Source organism: Panicum virgatum, chromosome 5N (genome assembly GCF_016808335.1).
Source record: "Panicum virgatum strain AP13 chromosome 5N, P.virgatum_v5, whole genome shotgun sequence".
NCBI lineage: Eukaryota > Viridiplantae > Streptophyta > Magnoliopsida > Poales > Poaceae > Panicum > Panicum virgatum.
The window spans coordinates 61,370,702-61,388,707 of record NC_053149.1 but is presented as its reverse complement, the minus strand read 5'-3'; the positions used below and the strand labels follow the sequence as shown (position 1 = coordinate 61,388,707).

Sequence of the window (18,006 nt, the reverse complement as noted above, 5' to 3'; positions counted from 1 at the left end):
TGAAGCTTCGATCGGAGATTTCACTTCCACCCTGGAGAAATTTCAGAATTTGACATTCAATTTGTGTGGCTCACTGAATTTGACATTAAATTCGTAAGTCTTTTAGAATTTGACATCGAGACTGAGAGTTTCTCACCATTTTTCTTCATTTTCTCTCTTATTTTTTCCTTTTTAATCAACAAGCTATGGGAAAAGGCGTTACTGCCCCTAGTCTTATCCCTTCACCATGAATTAATCCACGGGCTCTCTCTCTCATGCGTCTCTCTTCACCTCCCTTCCTCTCTGCTGGATGAAGAACGCACCCGTCGGCCCCCCTGCTGCACTCGCCGCACGCCCCGTGCTGCGCTCGCTGCGCACCGCCCTCCTGCTGCACTTGCCGAGCGCTGCCCCCTGCCTGGGAGCCTTGGCCCTCTCCAAGGCAGGAACGCCGCCACCGCTGCCGCCGTCGTGCCCAGCCCAGCAACGACTGCAGATAGGGAACGCCGCCGGCCAGCCGCCGCCCCTGCTGCACGCGCCGCGCGCTGCCCCTGCGCGGGCCTGCTCCTTGCCGCCGCGCGCCGCAGCCTCGCTTGGGCTCCTTAGCCCTCGCCGCAGCACGAACGCCGCCGCCGCCGTGCCCAGCCCAGCAACGGCTGCGGACAGGGAACGCCGCCCGGCCGCCGCCCGTGCTGCACCAGCCACGCACCGCCTCCTGCGCGGGCCTGCGCCTTGCCGTCGCGCGCCGCAGCCCCGCCTGGGCACCTTGGCCGTGCTCAGGCTGCGCATGGGCTCGTGCGCCAAGGGCCTGGGAAGGCAGGGGTATTTCGGTCTTTTCACCTGGTCTGGAGACTGAAAAGAAAATGTAAAAGAGAGAAATTTGAGAAAATAGATGAGAAACACTCAACAATTCGCAGTCCGGGTGTCAAATTCCGAAAGGCTTGCGAATTGAGTGTCAAATTATGTGAGGCGTGCGAATTGGGTGTCAAATTCTGAAATTTCTCTCCACCCTGGGTTCGCCACATCCTAATCTAGCTATGATTCTGTAAAATTCTGCGCAGTAGCAGCAGTTCTCAATCCTTAGGAAAATTGTGTACATTACAAGGATCAAATAAAGTAGTGTGTGATTGACACAACAAAATGATCTGGGAAAAGGCAGCAGATCGAGCAATCTCCTCTACGGCTCGCTATGTTTAAGCTCAGGGTGGGGTGGTTCTTCCGCTATGCTGCCGCTGCTGTTCGAGCGGGCCGTGACCACCGGCCTGCCATACAGGTGCGAAGCGGAGGCAGTCCCTGCGTGCTCAAACTCCACGGTGGATGAGCTGCCCGAGCTCAGCCCCTCGTCGTGCAGCATCGCCTCGATCTTCTTCACCACAGAGTTCATGGTGGGCCGGCTCGAGGCCGACTCGTCCACACACTCCATTGCCAGCTGCACGAACCTCCTGAACCCCGTGGTATGTGCGGCATCATGGATCGCTGGGTCCACCATGCCTTGCAGGCCATAGTAGTCTTGGTCGTTGGGGTCTATGGCCATCCTGAATTCCCGGACAATGTACCTGCCCTTTGATATGGGCAGCCTGCCACTCAGTATCTCAAGCATGACAACGCCAAAGCTGTACACGTCGCTCTTCTCCGAGAGCTGCTGTGTCATGTAGTACTCTGGGTCCAAATAGCCCTATATGAAAGAGATCATCAACGACAGGAGTAACTAATTGAACTACGCAAGCATTATTAAGCAGATAGCCTACCAGTGTTCCTTTGACTTGAGTAGAAACGTGGCCCTTCTCAGTGTCTGCGACTAGCTTTGACAGACCAAAATCAGCAACCTTTGCTTTAAAGTTGTCATCTAAAAGGATGTTTGTGGACTTGACATCTCTGTGGATAATAGGTGGATTGGCAAGATCATGAAGATATGCTAGTCCTCTGGCCGATCCTAGAGCAATCCTAAGCCTTTTCTTCCAATCCAGGTAAATTCCTCTTGCTGCATAAGTATATTTCTTATAGTAAAACATGAAAGGAAAAGAAAAATATAACCCTTTTGGATTTGTAATTATTAGATTCTGTGTACATACCTTGTAAGTTCTGTCTTAATGTTCCATTGCTAACATATTCATATACCAGCATCTGCTCCCCTTTTTCATAGCAAAATCCTATCAGACTTACCAGGTTCTTGTGATGGACTCTGGATAGCAGCTCGATCTCATTTTTGAATTCCAATGCACCTTGCTTCGATCCATACTCTGCTCGTTTTATTGCCACACTTGTTCCATCTGCTAGTATTCCCTTGTAAACCTTTCACATGCAGAGGTGAATCACTATGTGTAGCTGTCTGTGCAAAACCCCTTAAAGGAATGCTGATAGGTGATAATTTCAGTATATATAGCTGTTTACCTTTCCATAACCTCCTGATCCTATTTCATTGTTTTCTGCAAAATTGTTGGTGCAAGTCTTTAGTTCATCAAAAGAAAAAAGCCTTGCCCCTTTCAGCTGTGGGGCACCTCCGCTGCCTTTTTGAGCAGTTCCCCATGAAGCTAAAATATGAATATGCACGAGGTAAATAATCAGCAAAGTTATATCCAGCTACAGTTCCATTTTTAGGGGGGATACAGTAGGAAAACCCCGTACTATGGTACATATATTAATAAAAGGAAAAGAATAAAAATACTGTAGAAGAAGCAAGTGCTGAGCCCAAGGAAACCAAAATCCTAAGCTATAATACATTTTCTCTGGATTTTTATTGCTTGAACTCTTTTGATCACTATATTTTTGTAGTTATAGGCACATTTTCTTTAACAGTTTGTAAGCTTTGAAAGGGGTATGTAACAATAGGAATGGAAAAGAGGGTGACTGGTTCGCATCCGACATAGTTAGTACACATAACCTCTGTCAATTCTGCAATATATGCCTACCGTATCTCTAGGTTAGCCTATTGGCTACCATATTACCCTCCGTTCCAAATTATAGGTCATTTTGGCTTTTCTAGATACATAGCATTTACTATGCACCTAGCTAAAAAGACCAAAATGACCTATAATTTGGAATGGAGGGAGTAGTTAACTAGCTTGAATCCTAATTAATTACAGCTATATAATATGCACAAATTTTATACGAAGTAAACTTTGTTTTACAAATCTAGCACCAATAAGCTGTATTTGTAATAGATCTGGAAGTCTGTAACAGCTGTAGCAAATTATTGGTACTGTATAAGTGTTACTGTCAATTCTCATCAAATATATCGAATATACATTTCCCTTTTTCTCTTGACCAATTAGAGATTTTGTAGCTTCGCCCCTTTATTTATTAGTTTTATACTTTTATTGGGGTGCCTTATTGACTAAAAATAAAGTACTTTAAATGGCGACCATGGTAAACACATCCCAATAATGTCATTTTTCTTCTTCTTAAAAAGTACCCGGCAGCTTTTAGGGCTGTATAGTTGTCAATGATATTCTTTGGAACCTCACCAAAAGGATTTGTTTGTCCTGATAATTCCGCTGTCCTTCTCTTTTGTAAAAAAGAAAATATTGCCCAAGAAGTTAGGGCAGTCAGAACAAGGCCACATGCTACTGCAATTCCAGCAACAGCACCTGTACTTATCTTTGATTTTCCACTGTCATCTGCTCCTGAGACAAGATAGCGCAAGCGCAATGTTTTTCATACATATTAATTGCATAAAGACATAATTTTACATGATTCTATTTGATTATTTGAATACCTGCAAAGTGCGCATATGGATCTGCGACGAAGAAATAAGGTCCAAAACCTTGTGGTGGCTTGTATGTTTGATTGCTAAGATCAAAGCCTATCCTTGTTACTTCTAACACGTTGAAGGATGTTCCGGAAGATGGAAACATTCTCACTTTAACTTGGAGGTAATCATCACTTGTGAAACGGACATCAGAAAGGAAAACTGAACCAGCCTGCAGTCCCAGCTCTGTCCATAGGCTAGTTTCCAATTGCTGAAAGTGATCATTGTTTGTCAAGTCTGCAAATAGCGGTGACCTGAAGAAAATCGTACCCATGTAGGGGTAGGCACAGCCACAATTCGCAGGGTCTAGGCTTTGATCACTGGAACATGAAGTTGAACCGCATTTGGTTATATTAGTAACATATGGTATTATGCTGTCTTGCTGAATGCTGCAAAAGCGGCTACTGGAGAATTCAGAATCCAAGCACACAGGATTCCCCACAAGTCTGCCGATAGAGGAAGAGGCAATTCTAGTGAGTAAATGGAGAAGAGAAACAATACATAATCTTTGGGTTTAGAGCAAGTACTCACACTAGTGTTCTGTTGTAGCTTTGTGTTATATTGGCCTCAACTATACGATTGTTTAGGAGATTTACTCTCTGCAATTGTTGGCTGATGTGAACAGTCATGTCAAGTGTCCCGTTAAGGGCATTATTGCTTAGTATACTGTCTGATCAGTGGAAAAAACAAGCAAATATGAGAAACTTCTATACTTTTATTAATATTCTTCTTTTTACATGTTGCTAGAAAATTACACTTGCTGCAATTCTGGCAAGGTAAAGATCCCGTTGGGAATCTGGCCATTCAATCCTCCAGAAGCCATCACTCTGCATATAAGGGTCTTAAGGTAACATGGTTTCACTGAAGGAGAAAAGATAGCACTGAGATACATGAGATGATCAAATAGTGCATGTCTTAAACTCACATTGAAGTAAGTGTTTTCAGTTCCAGCAACCAGGCTGGTAGGACAGACGGATCAAATGAATTGTTGCTTAAATCGCTGGGTGTGAAAAGAAGCATTCATCAGGGCTTGTCACAGTTTTTTTTATATCAGAAAACAGTGTAGAAAAAATAAAGCAAGAGCAAGATCTTACATGGCATTAAGTTTTGTTAGGGTACTGAGATCTGGCAGTGTTCCACCTAGCTGGTTGTCTGCAAAGTTCCTGAACAAGGTAGTTATTCAAATGAGATACACTATAATCTGATAACTCATGTAAATGTCTCAATTGGCTGAGAGTTCAAAAATCACACAACACTTACAGCCCATTTAGGTTGACAAGGTTACTGATGTTGGGCGGAACTGCTCCTGTGAATCTGTTCTTATCTAATCGGCTGATGAAGGAAACAACATTATTGCTGAGAACAGGGTTGGGAGGAAGAGAAATGCCAAGATACTTACAGAATCTGGAGGCTGGTGATGCTACCAAGTTCAGCAGGGATCGAACCAGACAATTGATTGTTGTCAAATAATCTGATGAATGTAAACAAAGTGGTCAGTACAATACTATAACATGTCTACAGGAGTTGTTATCAGTAGAAATCAGCTTCATCTTACATGTGTTCGAGTCTCATGCTAGAGCTGAAGAGGCCGTTGAGCGTACCAGTTAATTGGTTTTTATTGAGATGGCTGTTAATTGATTAGAACAGAGTATCACCATGGTAGGAAAGCGAGTAAAAGCACGCATACTGATCATCCATTCTTCGTTTTGGGAAGGAAGAAATGTAGGGGCTTACAAATGTTTGGCGTGTGTAAGTAGGTCAAGTCCTGGAGAAGTGGTTGATGAAATTGGAATTGGACCAGAAAGCTGATTTTCTGCCAAGTCTAGCCAGAAGAGGTTGGTGAGTAGGCCGATTGAAGCAGGAATTCTGCCTGTAAAGTTGTTTGTATTGAGGGCCCTGCAAAGTGTATTTCATCGATAGTTCATTTCTCGTCACCAGTATAGCACAAGCAGCAGCAGCAGCAGCAGCAGCAGCTGAGCGATGCCAAAGAGTATGAAGTTGTGATTAAGATTTCTTATCAATCTAGAAGCTCTTACAAGAATGAGAGCTGCACCAAGTTTCCTAATTCTTGGGGTATGCCTCCTGTGAAGCTGCAGCCAGCCAAGATTCTGCATATCACAATGCATTGGGTCAGCTTCATTGATTCGTGGAGTGTTATATGACTAAGAATTTGCCCTTAGGGTTAGGGTGTACAGTGTTGTAAGCTGCTTGAGATTGCCAATTGAAGTGGGCAATGGGCCACTAAGAAGACTGTTGGAGGAGAGGTCCCTGCATGCAACATAACATATAAGTGAATATTTCTGGGGGTAAATTAGCAAGTGCCTTTTCATATGCCACACATCGTTTGACACTGGGAGGCGCTCACGCTATGAACTAAAATATTACATGTTTAAATATCTAGTTCACACATGTAATCCATGTTACCATTGAATTAGGAAAGTTGTCCATAAACTCTAGTAGACGTATAGGGTGGAAGTATGACAGGAATCTTGGCTGGCTGGGCTTTGTTGGAACAGACTAACTTCTAATATCAGGAAGCCAAAATCTTTCTGTATATAGCTTAAATTTGTCGTAATGATTTCTAGGATTGATACATAGAGTATAATTACTTTCCAATACACGGAAACAAAAGTGGCGATGGGCTGATTGACGTATTTTTTTTAATCAAATTCTGAGCAGACCCGATGAGTGAGTAGTCTAGGTAGGCTCAAATTTTGGCCTAAAATTAGTTTTTTTTAGTGGGCCTAAAATTAGTTTACCACTTTGCTTCCGTAGCTCAAATGGAAGAAGAAGTGGCCCAACAAGTCCTGTGGGCCTGTCCCGCTGTCCGCTTGAATGCCAACCGCCCCTTCCACGAGACACGAGTCCACGACTGCAGCCACCTCCGACTCGGAGGCTCCGAGCCGAGGCCCCGACGCCCCCCTCCCTGCCGCCATTGGCTCGCCCTCGCCTCGACAGAGGACGAAGAGGCCTGCTACGGAGCTGCCCGCCGGCGCCGGGCGCCCATCCGCTCCGATCCGAGGGGCACGAGGCAGATCCTGGATGACTGACGACGTCACAACGAAGGGGACGCCGGCACGCCGCAGCAGTGATCCCCATTCCCTAATCGATGAATGGCTTCACGGCAAGTCGCCCTACTTCATCTCCATCCCGATTCCCTTCCCCAATCGACGATTTAATTACTAGTTATTTTATCCATTGGTTCTGCTGTTGTTGTAGATTGAATCGAGGCATTTCTTTTTTTTTCCGGAAACATGAGGCAAAAGGCAACGAAGCTTCTCCTTTCTCACCAATTCCAGTTGCGGTTGATTTGAACTGTGAAGAAGAAATAACAGGAACAACTGTGGCTACAATTGTGGATAATATGAAGCGTCGGTTGATATTAGTCTTGAATGAGAAAGAGAACCATCTACAGCTATTCCAGTTGTGGATGAAAAGGCTATCTGAGTATCTGTCTTAGAAGAGCCACCACCTCCAGTTTTGATGTTGATGGTCTTTGCGCATTTTTCAGTTTTAATGGTGCTTATTTCAAGCTATTTTTTTGTTTCATTACTATTTTGGTTATTTTATACTGTACTGTTGCCAAATTGCGATTGGGTTATCAGCCTTGTATTTTCGAATTTTTGGCCAGGCCTACCCTAGGTTCGAATCCTGGGTCAGCACCATACTGCTGATCACTAATGATAGTCTATAAACTTCAAATATTTATGCAGAAATGACTCACAGGTAAACAAGCTCACTGAGCTCGCCTATACTGCTGCTTAATGTGCCTTGAAGGTTGATGCTTGATAGCCTCCTGGAAAAATGAATTTTGATTTTGATTAGATTAAGCGTGAAAGTTAAACTATCACAAGATTATTAGTTGGTACTCACATTGATGTAACTCGCCCATCGTTGCACATAATCCCATCCCATTGTGCACCACAGGGATCATTTGATGCTTTCCAACTTGATGGGAAGTTCTGCCACCCTCTCATTAGAGATTGAAGCGCAGCCACTGACAATTTGTAACCATGTTATGATTAACCCAGAAGTTATATTGCACTGGATTGAGTTATGTATCTGCTCTTAGTTTGCTACTTACATAAGATAAAATTGGAAAGGTCACCAACTAGGGAAATAGAGAAGATACTGATTCATTTGATATGGTGCTTATGATAGAAATATTTCATTGGATATATACTTTGAAGATAAAGGCAAGCTAAAACATGAAACTTTTTATTTGTAGAGAACAATATTGTTGCTTGAACATTGAGTGTGGCATATAAAAGGTTTTCCATCAAACATGTTTGTGTGTCTTATCACTTTCAAGATGCTTAAGCTATAACTTCGCAGGGAGCCTAGTCTAAAACTAAGAAATAAGAGGAGAGAGTTTCAGAAACCAGGTTCATAATGGTTACCATCTTGAGGATCTGTATCGCAGAATCCTGCAGGAAGACTGGCCAAAAACATGACCAGCATCAGAGGAATGGACGGTGCCTTCATTCTGAGATCTAAAAGCAAAAAAAACTTCTGGGTACCACAAAGCTGTTGTGAATACTTCTTCTCAAGAAGCCAAAGGGTGGAGCTTTCTAGGGTGAACAACTGAACACCGAAGACTTACTCGTTTAATGAATGTTCCCTTGAGTAGGAACAGGTCAGCACAATCTGCTCTTGCTTGCATATTCCTCATGAAACTTGCACCAGCTGCAAATTTGTCAAACTGGAGAGCAAGCCAAGGATATGGAAAAGCATGTAAAACAACAGAGTTGCATAAGGATTACTGACTCTTCCATGTATCCCTAAATGGCCTGTTGTCTGAGAACTCAGATATAAGTTTGCTTTGCTTTGGTCTGTGATGACTGATGGCTTGGTGCATGTCACAATGCTGTCCAAAGAACATGTTTCTTTAAACTTTTGAATTTGGATGTGCTTGTGACAACTTGTGTCTGTTTTGTTATTTAAATTATTGTAGCCTGTTCATGCTTACAGTCTGGTTGGGATAAAATATTTTTTATATAATTTTATGATAATTTACAGGTCAAGTTGTTGATGCTCTTTTCATCGATCCAGTATATGATGGGTTGGACTGAAATAACAACGTCAATGCTTTGGAAGCTCTGATAATGACATAATTACTTCCATTGTTTGTGCAAGGTACTCCTTGTTTTACCCACATCCTACTTCGAATTTATTTGATGGTAGGGTTTTTTTGTATCATTAGCTTTTGCGCCTGCATACCTTTTGAATTATTTAATGTCCCCAACTGGTGGCAGATGGGACTCAATTAAATGCACTGTGCACTTTTCATAACACTTGTCCCTGCTATTTCCAATACAGAAGTGCAGCAAACATGCATTACAGTAGAGACAAAGTAATGACTGTGAGTTATCCTCATTACTGGTTATATAATCAAAAGAAAGACATTTATGCATACATGGCTATTGGCCAATGCCTCTTGATATGGTAGATCTAGGGATAGCACGAAGAACCTGTTCGTCGCCCTCCCTTGGAGATTCTTGACTACTTTTAGGGTTCTTCTTGCTTGCCTCTAATTGATACATGATAGTCTCTTTCATAGAGGCGACTGACTTGACCCCTAAGCAATATCCTAACCGAATCAATCTAACTTATCTCTTTCCTAACAAACCCATCTAATCCTTATTCCTGGCACTGTTCACGCGGTACAGTACCGCGTGGGCCCTGGACCGGCTCCACTTGCCATAACACTACTCCACCCTTCCAAGACAGCTCGTCCTCGAGCTGTGGTGGGTGGTGGTAGCTGCAGCAGAGAAGCAGAGGGGATGCCACGGCGAAGATGATGTCGAGGTTGTTGTTCAGGCCAGCTGTGGCCCATGTTCTCCTTCGGGACGTTCACCAGCATGTGCTCGAGCGCTTCATCGGCGCTAGACATCACCAAGGTGTCCAGGAAGCAGAGGACGCCTTCGCGAACGCTGATGGCAAAGTCGTCATCGGCCTTGCCGTAGATGCGGTAGGAGGTCGCCGTTGATGCCGATGCGGGCGACGAAGGGAGCAGGTGAGGCGGCACAGCCAACAACGAGGAGGCGCGCCCGCCGAAGCTGAAGATAGGGCCGCACTTGCCGCAGTGGGCACGACCGTAGGCGCTGGCGCGGTTTGGGTCGCCGGGGCCACGGCAGGCGATGGAGACGCCAAAGCCGAGGCCGCTCGTGGCGCTGGAGAACCTTCGATGGGCGGTAGCAGGTGGACGAACAGCCGCGGACGGGTGCAGGCGCGCACGGACGCGCGGGCGGCTATAGACGGGCGGAGGTGCGCGCGGACGGCGTGCTGGCGGCCGTGGACGGAGGTGCGCGAACGACGCGCGGGCGGCCACGGATGGAGGTGCGCGGACGGGCACCACGCGACGAGCGCGGATAGGCGCATACAGCCGCGGACGGGGGCGCGACGGGCGGGGACGGATCCATCGTGATGGGGGATGGACGCCGCGGCGGACGGGGCAGCCATATCCGCGACGAGCGGATACCCTGCTGATGAGGATGCGCGCCGATGAGGGAGGTTTCGCCAGGCGGCGACGGATCCATGACGGGTAGGGGCTGCTGCTCCCCGATAGTTGGGTGGGATTTATGGTGGTGGTGGCTGAAATGGATGGTGTCGCAAGATCGAAGGCTCTGAATACCAAATGATATGGTAGATCTAGGGATAGCACGAAGAACCTGTTCGTCGCCCTCCCTTGGAGGCTCTGACTACTCTTAAAGTTCTTCTTGCTTGCCTCTAATTGATACATGATAGTCTCTTTTATAGAGACGACTGACTTGACCCCTAAGCAATATCCTAACCGAATCAATATAACTTATCTCTTTCCTAACAAACCCATCTAATCCTTATCCCCGGCACTGTTCACGCATTACTGTTCACGCGGTACAGTACCGCGTGGGCCCTGGACCGGCTCCACTTGCCATAACACCTCTTCTCAACCATTTTGTTGTCACCAAAAAGGCAATCATCAGTTATAATATTGTCCCTCGTAGCCCTTCGATGTGTTCAGATATCACCTGCCATTGACTAACTTCATGGCCTCTCTCTGATAGTATCTTGGACTTCTAGCTATTATTCCTTGATCCAATTGGCCAATCAGAGGACATTAATTGTTCAAGAAATGTAGCTAGTTTCTAACCATGTGGACTGATGTCTTGAATCTAATGTAGGATTTACATGACTGGATTTACATCCGATGACTATATGAAATTGCAATATACATAGGAGAAACAGTTTAGATCACAGGAGAATGTTTATCTTGGCACGTAGAAAAGATATAGTCATATGAATGGTATTATAGACACTTAGACAGATCATTCACTATCGTTTCATCTTAAGCAAGTCTTGACACAGTGTTTCATGAATATTCATGCGCTAATTTATCAACAGACAGGAAAGGTGATTATTGTACAATACATCCCTTATGTTCAGTTCACTTGGACTATGCACCAAAAACAGAGTAGAGACTGATATCTACTTTGGTTGAACAGCTGAGTATGAATATACACTGTTGTAATCAAAGGTGTTGCTACTGCTTTCATCATTCATGGGCAAATGTTCTGCATAAGGATCTTGGTACTTTGCATCTCCAAAATTTTCAACTGATAAAGATACTGAGTTTAACAATTGTGCACCTTCATTCTGGATGATGGTCTCAAGTTCCTTCACAACATCATTCATTGTTGGGCGGTCAACACCAGACTCTTCCACACATTCCATAGCCAACTGCACAAATCTCCTGAAGCCAATTAATTTAGCTGAATCCTGAATTTTTGGATCAATTAGGCCCTTCAAGCCATAGTATTCTTGGTCATACTGATCTATTGCTGTCCTGATCTCACGGACAATGTACCTGCCTTTCTCTATGGGCTGCCTGGCAGTTATTAGTTCTAGCAGCACAACTCCGAAGCTGTAGACGTCACTCTTCTCAGAAAGCTGTTGTGTCATGTAATATTCAGGATCCAAATAGCCCTACCAACAATGCAAGAGAAATCAGCAAAAAAAAAATCTCCAAAAGAAATTGTAACCATAGAATATCCAAAATACATATTGCATACCAGTGTTCCCTTTACTTGGGTAGAAACGTGACCCTTTTGTGTGTCAGATACTAGTTTTGAAAGACCAAAATCAGCAACCTTTGCATTGAGACTTTCATCCAAAAGGATATTGGTTGATTTGATATCTCTGTGTATGATTGGCGGATCAGCAAGTTCGTGGAGGTATGCTAGTCCTTTTGCTGAGCCAATGGCAATTCTGAGGCGCTTCTTCCAATCCAAGCTCACTCCTTTACCTGCAGTCACTTCATGGTTATATCCTATGTTATCGCGAAGGCACATGTTGTTAGGTAAAATGGGGTGTTACTTAAAGTGAGTAATGTAGATGATACCCATGAGGTTCTCCCTTAGTGTCCCATAAGGGATATATTCGTAAACCAACATCTGTTCCCCTTGTTCGTAGCAGAAACCCACTAGGCTCACAAGGTTCTTGTGATGAACCCTGGAGAGCAGTTCTATCTCATTCTTGAACTCAGCTACACCTTGCATGGATCCTTGTTGTGCTCGTTTTATTGCAGCTATTTGCCCGTTTGCGAGTGTCCCTTTGTACACCTTTTAACAGAGTAGGTATGGCATTAAATGCTTTCACAAACACTTTTTTCTGCATGTGAGCAGGTCAGCATGGAAATTGAATTACCTTCCCATATCCACCAGATCCTATTTCATTGATTTCCGAGAAATTATTGGTGCATTTTTTCAATTCCTCGAATGAAAAGTATCTTGCACCCTTCAGTTGTGGTGCATCTCCGTTGTCTGTACCACCAGCTCCCCATGATGCTGTGGCACCAAATAATTGAGAAGAACAAATTATCTTTCTAATCCTTGGTATGCAGAGAATTAACTGTAGCAGTTAGCTGAAAATGGATATACGTGATGCATCTTCCATTAGATTGAAATTTAATTGTTAAATAGTACATACCAAAAGGATTTGTAGTTCGCTCTACTGCCTTCTTGGCTATCCTTCTCTGTCGTAGAGCGTACATTGCTGCCAGAATAAATCCGACAAAAAGGACACAGCCCGCGATTGCGGTTCCAATTATTGCACCTTTGCCCATTGAGGATTTTTTATTGCTGGGACCTGAAATGGATAATTAGCAATTCAAGATGCGGCAGACAAAAGATGGTACAAGCCTGTGCAGTGTATACTATTTACATACCTGGAAAGTAAGTGCTTGCTATGAAGCTGTATGGTCCAAATGCAGTTGGGGCTTTAAAAATTTGGTTGCCCAGGGCAGTACTGATTCTTATAACATCTGAGCGATTGAAGCTCGTTCCACTGACCGGAAAAATCTTCACTGTGAATGTTAGAGGTGCTCCTGGACTGAACTCTACATTTGAAAGGGCAATTGATCCTGGTGCCAGGCTGAGGTTCAGCCAAAGTGTTGACTCCAGAATTTGGAACATTGTGGGGTTTGTGACATCAGAGAAGGCAGGTGCTCGGAAGATCATCAAACCCTGAAAGGGGTTGGTGCATGCGCAGTTCTGTGAAGTGACTGGACTTGCTGACTGATCAGTGGGGCATGGAATGGCAGTACATGGGCCAAGGTTAGTGGCATATGGCACTTGCTGCTTTTGCTTGAGTGTGCAGAAACTAGTGTTATCGAAGCATACTGGATTCCCTGATAATCTGGACAAGAACAAAAATTGAAATGGTTAATAATACAAGCCACTCAGCATGCAAGCATGGAACTATTTTGTCTTGAGAGTACAATGCTTACATAAGGCTGTTGCTGTATCTTGTTACATCAGCCTCTATGATTTGATTATTTGTCAAGTTGACAGCCCGCAACTGTGAGCTGATGTTACCTGTCATATCAAGTTTCCCACTGAATGCATTCCTAGCTAGTGATCTGCGTTACAAGTTATGACATAACAAGATGCACAAAAAATTAGTCAGCTGAAACTTTCTATAGCTATTCAAGAAAATCGTGGTATAACTGCATAAGCATTGATGAATTACACTTGCTGCAGGTTGGGTAAACTGAACAGAGCACTAGGGATTGTTCCAGTGAGATCATCATTTTCCATAAATCTGCATATCCAATAGAAATATTATCTGTATTGTATCATTAAGTTTAATATTCACTTTGTTAATCCTCTAAACTCACATGCTATTCAGGGATGTCAACGTTGAAAACCATCTAGGTGCTGGTGAGTTTGGGAAGTTATTGTCGCTTAGGTCCCTGCTTGGAGAAAGAAAAAAATTAGCAACAGAAAAGAATTATTAACTTGAATGTTGATATATTTTTCTTACACATAATCTAGCTGAGTTACACTAGTGAGATCTGGCACTGTCCCGTTTAGTAGGTTGTTTGCTAAGCTCCTGCAGGAACCAAAGGGTTGTTTGCAATGTCATTTTCAAGCACCATGAAATATCGTTGATGATCATTAAAATTTAGTTACTTACAGTTCCATCAGATTACTTAGGTTGCCAATACTATCAGGAACTGGACCACTGAACCGGTTATGATCTAGTCGGCTGGCATGCAATAAAATTGTGAAAATGTTCAAAACGCTGTGCAAGACTGGTGCCAAATATGATGGATCCGGTACTCACATTATTTGAAGTGATATGACTTCTCCAAGAGATTCTGGGATTGGTCCAGTAAAGTTGTTGTTGTCAAATATCCTGGCATTGATTACAGAAAGCGGTGATGTACTGAGGTGGCATTAATGAACAGAAAGTAGCTACTCAAACGCAGAACACAGCTTACACATGTACAAGGTTCATGTTGCCATTGAAAAGGCTTTCACTCATTGGGCCTGTCAGCTGGTTTTCACTGAAGTGGCTGTGCATTGCATGTATGCAATATGGAATTAGCAAATTTGTTTTCTATTCTTGTTATTCTAGAGTTGGTACAACATTTCAGAACTTACAAATGCTTAGCTTTGACGAGTTGATTCAACCCTGGAGAAACGGGTATTTGTCCTGTGAGCTGATTTGCGGACATGTCTAACCAGATAAGATTTGGAAGAAGGCCAAGTGTTGGTGGAATTCCACCAGTGAACTTATTTGAGTTTAGTGCTCTGCACAAGGAGATAATTAATTGAATTCACATGATGAACAGAATATTGTCCATTGAATATCTTCCAAATCTGAGTAATTTCTTACTGGAATGTGAGCTGCGATAAGTTGCCTATCTCTCTTGGGATATTACCACTGAAGCTGCATCCAAGCAAAATCCTGGGAAAAGCAAGATACTGTCAGCCTTCCTTCTCTACTTTATATTTGGTGATCTTTGCAGATTGCTCAGAAAACAAATGTGGCATTTATCATCATCACGAAGTGTCATTTCTTACAGAGTTGTAAGCTTCTTCAGATTTCCAATTTTTGGAGTAAGTGGACCCCCGAGATTTAGGTTGTTAGACAGATCCCTGCATGCAATGTCAGTAGATTAACATTTGTTCTCTGTTCTTGATCTCTAAGGTAAATTGCTAAGTAAAATCTTATTGACTGTACTCCTATGTGTTGTGATGGTATTTTCTTGGGAAAATACTAAAGTGCTATTTTTGCTAAATTGAGTTATTTTCATAATAGGGCATATGGCTCACAGAAACGTCAAAGCAGATAGTTGGCCTATGGCTTCGCTTAATGTACCTTGCAGGTTCATGCTTGGTAATCTCCTGCAAAAATCAGGTTTCAGCACAGTATTTGATTATTTGTTAATAGAAGAAGGTTTGTTGAGCACTCACACTTCTGTCACCCTTCCATTAGAACAGGAAATTCCATCCCAGGAGCTGCAGGGATCAGTTGAACCTGTCCAACTTTGTGGTCCATTCTTCCAGTTATTCATCAAAGCCTGAAGTGCGGCAACTGCAAAATTCATCAGCTAACATTAGTCGACCATTTTTGCATTAACAGCTGTAGTAGTTGATTCTTTTATCCCTGCTTAATTTAGTGACAGGCAGTCCTGCTGGTTGGGGGTGGTGGGGGGCAACTCTACCAGTAGATCTCAGTTTCACTTCTATCTTATGGGTCATAGAGTACATGAATCTTACTCATCGTTTCAGAGAATTCAAAGAGAGAGCTCGTTCATCCTTTCAGAGAATTCAAAGAGAGAGCTCGCTCAGTCTAAGAAAGGATTGTACCAGCAAAAGAAAAAAGAGCGTTTGGTGTTCAGTTTTACCATCTTTTTTTTTTTAACTTGGGAACATACTTCATATGGTAGCATGGCTTTCTAAGTTTGATCACTGAACTCATGTGGATATTATTACGTTTCAGTTTTTGTCTCACCTTGACTAAAGAACTGTTTCAAAAACATTAATTCAAAAGCAACACACTGACTTGTATCGTACAATCTACTTGTTTTGTCAAATGAAAAGAATTCTAAAAAAGATCGACAAATTTGAAAATAAACATAATTTGATGTAGCTGAATGTGGTTTGTATGATTTCTTTTCGGTAGAAACTGGATATTCATTGTAATTGGAAAAATCTCACCTTATAATCCTGGTAGAACTAATCTAGCTCGACCTCTTTTTTTTCAGGTCAACAGACACTGTGAACAATTGTATCCTTGAAAGAAGGTGGCATGCTTCCTATATCCTGATGAAATGCAAAACATCAAGGCTTACCATCTTGGGAGTTTGTCTGGCTGAAGCTTGGCCGGAGCCCTACCAGGAGCAAGAACAGAAGCAGCAGCCACTGCATCAGCACTGTGCAGCACCCTCCAGGCTAGGCCTCCACACAAATCGAAGTGTCAACAGATCACAGCCAACTCCGATGGCCGTCCTTGGAGAAGCCTATGCACGAAGTAGTTAATGGACGAGCCAGCAGCTACCAAATGGTGCCGCCTCCTTTCCTGAGGTTGGAACCAGGCAAAGAAAACAACCTTTAGAGCAAAACAATCTTTACATAACCAGATTCAGAAGAATCTCTCATCAATTATTGACTAAGATGATTACCTGGTCCAAGCAACGGATATGCTCATAAGAATGCACGCATGCAAGGTGGGAGGCCTTAAATAAGTCTACAAGGAGCTAGGTTGAACTGATCAAAACATGAAATGTTTGATGAAAACGTTCCTCGTTAGTAGTGGGGGCAGTTGCTTTTTGCGGCTTGGGCCTCATCCGGGTGATACCTTAAAAATTGCTCCTTACTGAGCTTTGATCCAGTCATTGCTATTGATTAACAAAGTCGGCCAAGAGTTGGACTTTTGTGTCGTGGGTCCACAGTTCATAAACGCGTTATGCTTCTCAACTGTTGTAACATTTTTACCCCTTGTGCAGGTCAGCCAATGGAGCTGAGAATCAGATCTTGATGTCCCAAGTTATTGTCACCTCGCAGCCAGCCCTGCTGATGTGGATATGGCATCATGGCAAGGATATTATGCAAGTATGCTGCCCGTTCCCTTGAATGACCTGTTGTTTGATCATGAATCGGTTTTGCATACTTGAGAAATCTGTTTTTCCCCGAAATGGTTTGAAATCTGATAGGTGATCTCAGTTAAATTTAAACATGGCATCTTACTGTACAGGTTTCTCAGGGACACCAGAGTCTTTGAACGCATGGCAGCGAGAATGCTAAATACTCTCCATGGAATCATTAGAAGTTCAGCAGATGGTTCGGTAACACACAAATTATTCAACACGCTTATTAATCAAACCTATTTGGTTGGGTCTGACTATGTTGTTTTTTGTTTTGATCTTGATGGGAGGCGGAACAATACTACTATGTTATATGTTCTTGATTGAAATGGATCAGGAGGACCAAGTTTTGGATGCACCTGCTCAACTGCTTCCTGTTGTTGGGATTGCCAAAACTTTGCAAGACAGATAAATTTTGGTGCATGACTGCTCCAGATAATGCAGCCGAATCAACACCTAGGACGGGTTACGTTGCCCGCCGAAGGGTCTTTCCGCGTGGAGCCAAAGTGTGGCCGGCAGTTTGATGCAAGCACTGCCCGATGAAAGATTTCTAGAGAAATGGTCCTTATTTTCTAGCCTAGGTGCGTGATTGTGATTTTGGACTATGCTTGATCCGCAGTGTGCTCGTCGTATATGACCCTTTTGCAGATGTGGTTGAGCGGAGTTTGACGAAGCTCCTTTATGCCACTAGTTCTTTTTGGATGATGCAATGCGGTTCTGGGCAGGATGATGAAGGGTCAATGATAAAGGCATGCGCCATTTACTTGTTACCTCGGTTTCAAATTATGTAAGTTACTCTAGACTTATCCTAAATCAAACTTCTATAGCTCTAACCAAGTTTATAGAAAAAAGCATCTACAATATCAAG

At 43.4% G+C, this 18,006-nt stretch overlaps 2 protein-coding genes and 1 long non-coding RNA gene across 3 annotated transcripts; all 3 read right to left on the bottom strand.

The window, feature by feature from the left end:
- Positions 1–1,139: 1,139 nt before the first annotated feature.
- LOC120675032 (leucine-rich repeat receptor protein kinase HPCA1-like) lies at positions 1,140–10,186 on the bottom strand. Its single transcript, XM_039956121.1, has 10 exons — positions 9,984–10,186; positions 9,582–9,897; positions 8,328–8,426; positions 8,125–8,151; positions 3,692–3,935; positions 3,564–3,599; positions 2,368–2,507; positions 2,049–2,268; positions 1,725–1,957; positions 1,140–1,651 (listed from the first exon to the last, which is right to left on the bottom strand). The coding sequence occupies exons 1-10, from the start codon at positions 10,184–10,186 to the stop codon at positions 1,154–1,156; spliced, it is 2,016 nt and encodes a 671-aa protein (XP_039812055.1). The 3' UTR covers positions 1,140–1,153.
- An 844-nt stretch (positions 10,187–11,030) lies between these two features.
- LOC120675031 (leucine-rich repeat receptor protein kinase HPCA1-like) lies at positions 11,031–15,566 on the bottom strand. The gene is made up of 16 exons (XM_039956120.1): positions 15,466–15,566; positions 15,325–15,396; positions 15,073–15,147; positions 14,885–14,956; positions 14,650–14,799; positions 14,487–14,561; positions 14,330–14,401; positions 14,180–14,251; positions 13,733–13,804; positions 13,491–13,622; positions 12,930–13,399; positions 12,692–12,850; positions 12,410–12,549; positions 12,105–12,324; positions 11,776–12,008; positions 11,031–11,689 (listed from the first exon to the last, which is right to left on the bottom strand). Exons 1-16 carry the CDS (start codon positions 15,564–15,566, stop codon positions 11,192–11,194), a joined length of 2,613 nt encoding a protein of 870 aa, XP_039812054.1. The 3' UTR covers positions 11,031–11,191.
- On the bottom strand, positions 13,495–14,094 carry LOC120672872. The gene is made up of 4 exons (XR_005674364.1): positions 14,027–14,094; positions 13,881–13,955; positions 13,733–13,804; positions 13,495–13,622 (listed from the first exon to the last, which is right to left on the bottom strand). It is a non-coding gene; the product is annotated as an uncharacterized LOC120672872 (long non-coding RNA).
- Positions 15,567–18,006: the final 2,440 nt, after the last annotated feature.